Consider the following 12,110-nt stretch of genomic DNA (forward strand, 5'->3'; position numbering starts at 1 on the left):
GACCTAAATGTAATTTCATCTTTTGCTGCATGAATAAGTCCCTGATAAAAATTCATGGCAGAGACTACAACAGGAAAGACAGGAAAGAACATAAGCTAGATATCTCATATAGAATCTATGAGTCTGCAGGAAAGGCATCAACTGTATAGGCAAGTCTTTCCTTTTCTTCCCTGGTGCCTGCTTTCTTCCCCCTAGCCAGGGTGCTAATCATGGTGCAGCAAGCTAGGCCTTGTACTCAGCTATCCCTTTTCACTCACGTCCCCCTGACCACCCCAAATACCAAAAAGCCAGAGAAGGACATCAGATAAAAGCCCCAGAAGCTGATAAAAACACTGTCCACCAGCTGTGACACCAATACCAAGCTTCTTATACTCCTAGGAATGCACGCCTTCCCCGGCTTCTAGGCCCGCGGTACGATGATATAATGCTACAACGAAAGCACCAAGTAAGAGAGAACCCTCCTTGCTCCTTAGATCTATTTTTCTTTTCAGTCATCTGACTTTCTGACCCTCACTCTGTTTCTTCCCATCTCACTTCTCCTAAAACCCTCACCGCAGTAATTCTTTGACCCCATTTGGACCTTGGATGCCACGATCCTATTGCTTTTTCACTGTTCATTGCTACTTATTCAGCTTGGAATCCATGATCTATCAGCACACTCCCCCTCTGAAAATGCCTTCAAATCCCACGATCCCCTCTTCCTCAGTTAAAATCACCTGGAAACATCCCAACCCTAGTTAATCCTACTATTCTCCCACTTCCAAGAGCTGAATGTGACTGGAGCCCGAGGCCTCCATAACTGGTTCCGCTTTGAAATCAGGACCACTCTGTTCTGCTCTGAGAAAACACAATGTTCTCTCTCATGTAACTTCCAATTTTGAATCCAACTTCGAATCTAACTTTCAAGTTCCTTCTCACTTCTTTACATCATTCAAATGATCGCTTAAACATTTTTTCAGAGGAGCCTTCCCTTATCACCTCAACCAAAATAGCCTCTCCCCCATCACACTTCATTCCCTTACTTTGCTTAAATCATCTTTGTAACGCTTCTCACTACCTGATGTCCCATACACGTGTATACACATATACATACAAATATAGATAAATGCCATAGAGACAGGGAGTTTTTCCTGTCTCTCACCTTCAACACTATTATTTGGTGTAAAATAAGTTTTGTTGTGGGGCACTGCCCTGTGCATTGTGGGATGTTTAGCCACGTCCAGGGCCACTACTCATTGTATGCCAGTGGCATCCACGCTAGCTATGATGGTCCAAAATGTCTCCAGACGTTATCAAATGTTTGCAGGAGCCCGAAGGGGAAAAATCGCCCCTGATTGAGAACCGCTGCTCTAACAAAATGCCTGGCATATAGTGGGTGCTAAAAGAACATTTGATGAATGAATGAAGGGCCAAATCATAGGTCACAAAGAAGCCCCAAGAATTAATATAATTTATCGCTCTAACTTCCAGCAAAACTATGTTTAAGTCTTAATCAGAAAAAACGAACTGACCTTGTTTTAAGGGGAAAAAAAGGATTTTTCACCAAATGTCCTCAACCCTGACTGCATGTTATGATCACCGGGAGAGGCTTTTGAAAAACTACTGATGCCAGGCTCCTCTCCAGAGCAATTAAATCAGAATCTCAGGAGGTGGGGTCTAGCCTAATTTTTAAAACCTCCTCTTATGACTATGGACTATGAGAAACAAACTGAGGGCCACAGAGGGGAGGGGGGTGGGGGAATGGGATAGGCCGGTGATGGGTAGTAAGGAGGGCACATATTGCATGGTGCACTGGGTGTTATACACAACTAATGAATCATCGAGCCTTACATCGGAAACCGGGGATGTACTGTATGGTGATTAACATAATATAATAAAAAATCATTATAAAAAAAAATAAAAAAATAAAATAAAATAAAATAAAATAAAACCTCCTCTTATGATTCTGATTTGCAGCCAAGGTTCACTTCCTGTACTTTTCAATCCTCCAAAGACTCATTCCATATTATAGCGATCGTCACAGATTGGACATTTCTCCTCACATGTCTATACTGGTGATCAGTGCTTTTGAAAGGAAAGAAAGTGTATATGAGCATAGTAACTTCTTGCTCCATTTATATCTTCTATTTCCTGCCCTTTTGTTGATCCATGTTCATCCTAAATAAAGCAATTTAAAAATTAGTGTTCTACTCTTGGTAATTCGTTCCGTTAATTAGGAAAATTGTATTACCTTGCAATTTTCTTTTGTAATAATGTTGTCATATTGGGACCAGATATTATAAAGGCCTTAAAAGGCCAGTACTGTGTGAAAGTCTTGATTTATTAGGAGCTCGCATACTAGAAACAAAAGGATTATAGATGCAGATGCCCGAAACAGAACCCATAATGAAGCAGGGTTAGCACTACAAATTAGAGAGGTCCACCAATATCTATACAACATATGATGGTCTACTAGTGAGAACATTAATACTGTGATTTTAAGTGTCTTATTCTAGTACACAGAATTTTTCATTCCCAAAGTCGTACCTCATAACGTGAAAAACGAACTCTGGTTCTCAAAGATGAATAGTTCTGAGTGAACTAAATGCTTTCTAATTCTAGAAAAGGTTTCTTATAGGAGTTACCTGTTTCCCTGTGATTATAAAACAAGTAGGCATAATATCTGTCACCATATTGCTGTAATTTTGGTATGCAAAAAATCCCAAAAAGGGAGAAACAGTCTTCCTCTATGAATTACAAATGCAGCTTTTCTGCAGTGACTTGGACGTGCTGCACAATTTAGGAGAACCTGGTAACAAAGTGCACATTATCAAGTAAACAGGCCAGTTTGGTTCAGCCTAGCTCATAAAATGAGAGCAGAGAATGGAAGGGCCTGAGATTCAGAAGCCCTGGGTCTGGTTAATAACTACATGCCCTTGCCCAAATTACACCACCTCTCTGAGCTCCAGTTTTACTTGAAAAATAAGAGAGTTGGACTAGAATACTAATGAACCTTCCAACCTTGATTTTGGACAGTAAAACAGAATAGTGGCTGTGATAAGTTGAGTAATGCATCCCCTGCCCCCCCCCCCACTTCTCCTCCACAAAAAACGTCCACCTCCGAATCCCTAGAACCTGTGAGTATGTTATCTCATGTAGCGAAAGGCATTTTGCAGGGATGATTAAGTTAAGGATCTTGAGCCGTTTGGAGACAGAAGAAGACATGAGGATGGAAGTAGAGGTCAGAGAGGAGAAAAGATAGTAAATTGCCAGCTTTGAAGATGGAGGTAGGGGTCATGAGCCAAGGAATGCAGGCAGTTTCTAGAAGTTGCAAAAGGCAAGTAAATGGATTCTCCCCTAGAGCCTCCAGAAGGAACAAAGTCCTGCAGACCCATTTTAGACTTCTGACCTCCGGCACTGTAAAATAATAAGTTTGTGCCACTTCGAGCTGTGAAATTTTTGGTAATTGGTTACAGCAGCAATAGGAAACTAATTTAGGTTAAGAACGTGGGTGCTACTATCAGACTACTTGAGTTTAAATCTTTCTCTATTATTCACTGGATAGGTGAACTTCCACAAATGACTTCGACTCTCTGTACCTCAGTTTCACCTTGAAAAATGGGACGATGGCACCAGCACCAAACCTGCTGGGTTATTTTGAGTTTACATGAGGAAATCCTTAGGATCATCTGGAACTTAGTAATCTTTAGATAAATGTAAGCATTGTTCTCCTAATTTTATAATTTAATTTAGGATATTTGCACCTCGTGTCCTGTAAGTCAATTATTTCTTTTTATGTAGTCATTGAGGAGGACGGGTGTAGGAGCATTTACTTTTAAGAGTTGTGTTTATAACATTTCATTTGATCCTTACAATCAACCATGAAATAGGTATAGTTTTAGGTTTTCATACGAGGCTGTGGGAGGTCAATCACCCAAGTAATGTAGCTAGTAAGTGAAAAAATCAAAGCGGCTTGTTCATTATTACATTAACTGCACTTATTGGCTAGATGATGATGAAAGAATACGTGCACATAAACATAGCAGTGGGCACTCAACCAATACTGCGGAGTCTAGACTAACACTAGGTCACCCCATCTGACCCACACTGTCACAATCCCCAGCGCTTCACCACCCAACACTTGTTTCCAGAAAGGTCGGAGGCAAAGGGCAGACGCCTCCCATCGCGCAGAACGGTGCCCACGCTCCCGACAACGTGGCGCCGCTACGACACAAAGGCGGGGCCTTCGTGGGGACCGCCCCGGTACATAAACGGGGGCGGGGCCTCCCCGGAGGCCATTGCGCGGCCGCGGAGTTCGACCCGCCCGTCGCTCCGCCCCGCGGGAGAATCGGCGCCACCATGGAGGAGTATCACCGCCACTGCGACGAGGTACCGCCCCTCGGCCGCCCGCGAGCGACCCCCGCCCTCGCCCGCCTCGGCGAAGCGTCTCGGCCGGGTGGTCGAGAGCCGGGGTGCGGCGCCCTCCGAGCCCTGGTCCTCCCCTCCCCTTGGGGCCGGGACCCGCCCCGCCCGGCCCCGGCCCCCCACCCCGAGGCCCTGAGGGTGGGCTGCGAGTCGGGCGGCTGGGAGCGCGCGGGGCGGGCGGGGAATCGGGGCCGAGTGGTGGAAGGCCGGACTCGGGGTGCGTAGGGTGGGGATAGGGTGTCGGGCGCCGCCCGTCTGAGAGACGGGCCTTAGGAACCTGTCTGCCTGGCGGCTTCCTCCGCCCCTTGGCGTCCCCGAAGCAGGTGCCGCAGCCTCGCGAGCGAGGCCCTGATGGCAGAGCCGCTCCCCGGCACCCTCGCCTGGGTGGGCTGGAAGGAGGTGCTTCATGGATTACGAGCCCTTGCTTACTGACTCAGGCTTCCCGGCACCTCACCAGAACCCCATGATGTCGGTTGTTATCTTCCTGTTACTGATGGGGACTCTGACTTTCATGGCGACTAAGTGATTTGCCCAAAGTTAAAACTGCCAGGAATGACAGATGCTCCTTTTGAACCCAGGCCTCTCACGACACACCTACAACTCTGGCTCCACTTAACCTCAAGGAGGATAAGGCCTTTTGGATCCCAGCGTAACCTGTGACAGGCCTGAAGGGCAGAAAAAACAAAGACATTTTCTGTCCAGTGGTAGCCACAGGTGAATGATGCAGTGAAATGAAAGTAGGCACCTGGAGGAGGTGCCACAGAAAATGGTGTGTTATTAGACCCCTAGAAAGGGCTTCTGGTCCATCCATCTTTATGTGGGATTCTGCTGAAGCTATAACCACACATAAATTCATTAGTTCTGTGATGCAGGTAGCACACACACTTGTAGGTTAGTGGGAAAGTATTCTGATTTTAGAAATTGAGGCACAAGCAGTTTCACTCTCAGACTATCCCCCAACAAGTGGTAGTCTCTTAACTCCTAAGAGGGTTCTGTACTGCAGTACTTCCTAAATATATTTTAAAATAAATAAAATTACATGTGTTACCATGGCCAGCCAGTACTACCTGATTATTTGGTGACCTTCCAAATCGAAGTGAAATGGACATCATTTAATTTGTAGGCCACTTTTGAAAATAGATAATGACCTTAATTTAAGGTAAAATGATAATTTTGAGAGGGTCAAAATGTGAGACCTGTTTTCATAATCCTAATTGTTTAGGATTTTATTCCTTTGCTGTTGGGGAATTCTCTGGTGTAATTAAATGAGTTGAAAATATTTTAAATCTATACTCAAGATGATACTTAGTTCCAGGATTGTTTTTTGAACTAATTTTAAGTTGCACAGTGGGATTTACAAAAATGGTGATGTCATAAAGCACCTAAAACGTCTCCATGGAAACAAATCATGTATTACCTGAAGAGTTTAGGTTTAGATTGCAATCTTATCACATAGCCTAGTTCTCTACCCTAGGACACTTGGATGTCATTAATAGTTGCTTTTAACTAAGAATTCTGTCAAGCCACTCCACAGCAAAGATTAAGTTGCCAGGCCTATTATAGTATCAAGGTGACATTAATTTAGATCAAGCATTTTCATAATCTTTAACTCAGGAAAGCCACATTTTTGCCCCGCATAAGTTAAAAAACAAAATTGAAAACAGTCTATTAGTCTCTTCTCATTGACCACCTCATTCGTACTCGGTGTGGCCTTTTCCTATATACTGATGTATGTGTATACATCTTTATATCCTCCTCCTGCTATTTCCTGAGCTTTACAATACAAAGATTCTCAATCTATGACATTCATCAAATTCACCAGTAAAGCACCTTTAAAAAAAATGTGGTTGCCCAGGCTGTGCCCCAGACCTAATGAATCAAAATCTCGAGGGAGGGAGGGAAAGCATTCTGCAATTTTAGAAGTGTTCTCGGTGGGATTAGCAGCGTCGGTAGAATTGACTCCCTATATCACTATGGTCTGCTGTCACTAATACCTGCCCAGACCAGCCTAGGGTATTCTGTGTGTTTGTCACAACTATAAATAAAAGAACATCTGTTGAAAGCAGCTGTATCTTTTGTTTCCTCCCTTTAGGTTGGCTTCAATGCTGATGAAGCGCACAATATCGTTAAAGAGGTGAGTTATGCATCGCGTTCATCTTGAAGCTTGCTACACTAATTGAAATTTTAAAAAGCTCTGTTTTGACTTCCAGTACAAAGTTAGAAACCTTACTATTAAAACAAGATTTTTAATATTTACTCACTTTTTATAGGGGTGCTTCATAGAGACGGGCCTTAGAAAGGTGGTAAGGTGTGCTATCAGGCATCCTGGAGCTTACTCTGAAAGTGATATTGGAGTATTAGTCTAGAAAACTGGTTTGCTGTTTTGTAAAATTGATTTTCTGTCTTTTGAATAAAAGAACTTTTATTCCAGTAGGTCAAATATTATTTTAAATGTTAATGTGTGTGAGAGATACACACACACATACTTTTATATAGGTAAATTATATGTCAAATATATGTCAAAAGACACTAGAAATAAGTTTAGCCCAATTGGAAAAATAACCACTTAACATCTTATAGACACTGATATGATGCTAAATCAAAACCTTAAGAAAAGTATTTGAGACATGAAATCTGGTCCTCCTAGTAGGCAAATAGACAAGTTCTATTTGGGAATCAATTCTGGTAGAGGAACTTGAATTACTCTAGTGGTATCACATACAGACTACACGATGGGTAAGGTATTTAAGAATGCTTTTAATAGTCCTGAGTCATTTTTCACTGTGCCAAATCCTAGGGAAAAAATGAGCTGGCCTAGAAGACAACCTTGTATTGTAGGTATGGTGGCTGGGTCTGTGTCCTAGCAAGCCCTATCTGCCTTTAGTCTGGGGTGGATTGGCTTGCCCCCTGGGCTTTGAGCACCTCCTCAGCCCATCCTGAGACAGTGCCTCACCTGTCTGAATGTTCTAGGGTACAGGCTCACCCAGAACTCATCCAGGAATGGCCTTGTACAGCTAGATCAACCCGAGGTCTGAGAAAGGTAGACAGGCACCTGAAAATCCTGCTGTATTTGAATAGTTCAGACTCACGTATTAGAACTAAGTAGTACAGCATGATGACTCTAATTAACAGTACTGTATTGTATGCTCGAAAGCTGCTGAGAATAGATTTTAAATGTTTCCACCACAAAGGCAAAGAGTGGTAATTGCATGGAGGGATGGATATGTCAACTAACCTTATTGTGATCATTTCAGAATGTATCTATGTATCAAATCATCACATTGTATACCTTGAACTTACACATTATTATATATCTGTAACTCTGTACGTGCTTACTCTGTCTCAGTCACTGTACTTGAGCTCTTGACGTTCATGATCTCACTCCATCCTCACTGCAACCTGATGAGATGAGGCTCTTATGTCTAGGGATTAGGAAAATAGGGGCTCCGACAGGTTAAGTCACTTGCAAAAGGTCACGGTGAGTAGGTGGCAGAAGTGACCTTACAGCCTATGTTTGTGATACTAAACCAGTGCTCTTAATCAGGCATCAGAAGTGGACGTGAGCAAGCACTGGAAAATTATTCAACTGTCTTGTGCTAGAGCACCTGAAAAGTGGTGTTTGTTGATCTACTTTTAGTGGCAGGAGGTGGTAGCTTTCTAGCTAAGTAATTACATAATATAAACAAAAATGTAATTCTTACACGTGAGAATTCTATTTTTGAATTGGACTCCTTCTTTATTTCTAGCGTCTGAAACTGAGTTCAAATCCCAGCGGTTTCAAAGCCAGCCTTTAACCAATTACCCAATCACCCTTTCTTAATCTCCACTCGGCTCCAGAATCCTTTTATGACATAGCTTATCATCCTCGATTAGTCTTTCTTGTGTTGCAGATTTCTTTTGTTAGCTTCTCTGCTAGTTCTTTACAATAGAGGCCCTGTCCTGTTTATCATTATATGGCCCGTAGTATCTCATAGAGTGAGATAATACATGCAGGAAGGCTCTGAAAATTCTAAAACAGCTAGAGATAGGGCATAATAAATATTTACCAGATGCATATTTTCTAAGATGCTTTTTGGGGTTATTTTTTGTTTTGAATAAATTTTTGCTGTGATTTTTATATGTCTTTAACTGTCCTCTGCCCTTTTAGTGTATAGATGGGGTCCTGGGTGGTGAAGATTATAACCAGAACAACATCAACCAATGGACTGCAAGCATAGTGGAACAATCCCTGACCCATTTGGTTAAGTTGGGAAAAGCTTATAAATATATTGGTAAGTAGCAGTGTCCTTCCTCACTAGTTTACTCCCCTCTGTCCTCACAGTCTTCTCTGAACTTAGAGGATGTAGATGAGTGATAGACAAGCTGGATTCTAATAGGATATGAAGGATTTCAGGCTTATTCATCCAAAGATAATATTTGGTAATACCTAAAAGATGGAGCTCTTTCGCTACGCAGAAGCCGTTGAAGCTCCTGCCAGCCACCCACCTGTCCTTGGTAGCAGCGCCTTTTACATTGGAATCAGCTGCCGCCTTCCACCGAAACCCACTCAGCCCTACCGTCTGAGCTCCGTGCCTCAGAACGGTGAAGCGCCACGTAGTAGTTGTTTGTAAAGTGTAATCTTTTCTTCATTTTTGTGTCTGGATTATGCCCATGGAATGAGGCATGTGATTTGGCCCAGATTTTTCCTGCGGCATAATCACCAGCGGTTATGGCAGTGGGCAACTGACTGGATCCACTGGGGTCAAAATTGTGGTGGTAGATAACCAAGAGGACTTATTTTTTTAATCTCTTTGCTGAATGCTTTGTTTACTGTTCTTTTTACAGCTTGTAGAGCTCTGAACTCAAACACTTAGATATCTTAGATATCTTTGCCTTTGTCAGTGTTCTCACGCTGCACCTTTATTTTTAGTGACCTGTGCCGTGGTCCAGAGGAGTGCCTATGGCTTTCACACAGCCAGCTCGTGTTTTTGGGATACTACATCTGATGGTAAGAGACCTTAAGCTGATTCATACAAAATCCAACTTCTGCAGGGTAAAACAGTACACTTATTATCAAACACTTGTTTATCTCTAATTAAATTTCAGAAAGGCTATCAACAGGATCGCTTTGTACCTAGCAACAAGTATGCCTTCAGACAAATGTGAAATGTGAAGATATAACAGATTGCAGGAAATAAGATATTAAAACCGATGAAAAGTGTGTGTGTGTGTGTGTGTGTGTGTGTGTATTCCCTGGCAATTTTGATATTTTGCTGATAGTTCAAAGTCCTTTTTTTGTGTGTGTTTCAGGAACCTGTACCGTAAGATGGGAGAACCGAACCATGAACTGTATTGTCAATGTTTTCGCCATTGCTATTGTTCTGTGACAGACTAAAAATGTTCGGCCAAAGCCATTAACATAAGAATTTGTCAGTGTATTCTTTCTAAAAAGAGTAGTAGTTACTTATTAATGTGTTAGATGACAAGTGTGCAATATGCTTCAGAAGCTACCAATGAAAACTGAATATTATAAGCAAGCAATCTCATAGTAAGTTGGAAGATTATCTCATATTCTATCCAGCATCATTTAAATAGGAAAAATTTATTGTTGGCAAAAAACAAAAATATGGCATGACATGAAAATACAATCTTATATTTACACCGGCTTTTCACTACCATGTACCTAAGAAGATGGGGCAATCCATTCAGATAATAAAATTCTCTTTCATCCAGAGAAGTTAACAGGAATAAATATATGACCAAAAAAAAAAGCTGCAAAAGTAAATGTGGAGAAAATACTAACTAGCTAACACTTCTTAGTTTTTCATTTCTTCTCCTCACTTAGTTGTACATATCATTTAGTGGAAAATAATTCTGTTCATTTTTTTTCTCTACCAACTATTATTGTAGCAACCATCATTGACTTGTTTAATTTTTCTGACAATTGTCCAAACAGTTGTTTAAATTTTAAATTCTTGGATTTACATTTGAGGGCCAAATAAATCTGGTAACCTGAATTCCCTAGTTCAACAAAGTTCGTGACAGTGTGTGCTGAAAAGTACATGACACTGACAGCTGCCTTACAACTGAATCGTTTCACATAGAGCTAACATTTATGGAATCCCTATTGTATGCATATTTCTCTCTTAGCATTATAATTATCAACGTACTGTGCAAATTCTAAGTTACTTTTGGCACCTGTTCAGTTGAACAGCTAACATGTTTGGGGAAGAAATAAAGAATTGTTTTACAAGAGGAAAATGAATCTGGTTATCCATGTAGAAAATAAGCAAGATGAAAAGCACTTATTGCTGACAGAGAATTATCGATACCATTTTAAGCATTGCTCCTAGCAAGTAAAAAAATGCATAAAATATGCAACTCTTAGTTAAAGGCCTTACTAGCAGTGTAACTATACAGATAGTCAATTTTGTCATTGGTTTAGTTATAACCATCTGTAAATAATTTAAATACTTATTACATGGGGTTCAAATTGAGTGAAGTATAAATTAAAAGTATACAATCATTAGCAGGTTAATGAATATCTCAGGGCTTAATGAAATGTAGTTAAATTTATTAAGAAAATAAAAGATGAAAAATTAGGGTACACATTTGGTCACCAAATGTGAAGTCAATCTGGTTATTTAACCTGGAAAACAAAATTAATTTTGCATATTACCACTAACACTAATATACATAGGGAGTGGAACCACAGTTCATTGCATTTTGAGGGGAGAGAAAGGTTTAATATTAGCTGACAATATTAAGATAGTAGATAGTATTCTTGTAGGAATACTGTGTGCATGTTTGATATATTGCTGAATAATTGTTCAGTGTTTAAGAAGAATATTAAGAAAATACAAGGATAGAGTCGTGCGGTGATCTACATTTTTGGCACATCAAAAATTCTCATAGCCATTACCTTTCCTTTACTTTGCGCTGCTGGCTTTTGTGCCCTTGAATATTATCATAGTGACCAAAATATCTGTTCGGTTAAGGCTTGCTTTTGATTATTGTTATTGAAGCCTGGTTTTAAAGGAATAATAATCAGATATACCTCGTGAACTTGCTATCTGCTCTGTTTTTATTTAAAATACAATAAAGATTATCTTCCTGTGCTGTGCTTTCGCTTCTTGCGTGATCATTGAATAAAGAAATGGCATTGTGCTTGCTTTAAAAAATTCTAAATAGAAATAAAGGAAAGGAATGTCAGACCACATAGATACAGCGAACAGAATAAATACCATTAAAATAGCAACCCAAACCCAGTATTCAACATTACAACGTAATTAATAGCTTCCATTTTACGCCTTTTACTCTGTGATCTTAACACAAAATTTTACTTTTAAAAAGTCAATGTAAAATACATTCTGTAACTATTTATTAGCTTTTAATGACTATTTTTGGCAAGGAATTTTGTCCTGTTTGTCAACTTTCAATTGAGTTGTTTTTTTTTAATTAAAGACTTTAAGTATGTAAAATTAGTGTATTCAAATGTAAGTACTAACTTGGATTTTTGTAAAGCTGCAATTTTATGTTTGTAAAGTGCTAGTGAGCTGCCTTAAGTTGATGGCAACATCTCATTACATTTTCTCTAGTAAAAAGTACTTTGTTTGCTCTTCTCCCCAAGCTGGATGTTATCTAGTTATGAGTCACTGAAAGCATTTCACCACCTACAGTCATCATCACATTTTTAAAGTAATCTTAAAATACTGTAGATTTTATTT

The 12,110-nt window shown here is 40.4% G+C and overlaps 1 protein-coding gene across 1 annotated transcript; it reads left to right on the top strand.

The window, feature by feature from the left end:
• The first annotated feature begins 4,247 nt into the window (after window positions 1–4,247).
• DYNLT3 (dynein light chain Tctex-type 3) lies at window positions 4,248–11,506 on the top strand. Its single transcript, XM_040633050.1, has 5 exons — window positions 4,248–4,368; window positions 6,497–6,538; window positions 8,552–8,675; window positions 9,314–9,391; window positions 9,694–11,506. Exons 1-5 carry the CDS (start codon window positions 4,339–4,341, stop codon window positions 9,768–9,770), a joined length of 351 nt encoding a protein of 116 aa, XP_040488984.1. The 5' UTR covers window positions 4,248–4,338; the 3' UTR covers window positions 9,771–11,506.
• Window positions 11,507–12,110: the final 604 nt, after the last annotated feature.

The sequence above is a fragment of the Ursus maritimus genome (genome assembly GCF_017311325.1).
Source record: "Ursus maritimus isolate PB19 chromosome X unlocalized genomic scaffold, ASM1731132v1 scaffold_X1, whole genome shotgun sequence".
NCBI lineage: Eukaryota > Metazoa > Chordata > Mammalia > Carnivora > Ursidae > Ursus > Ursus maritimus.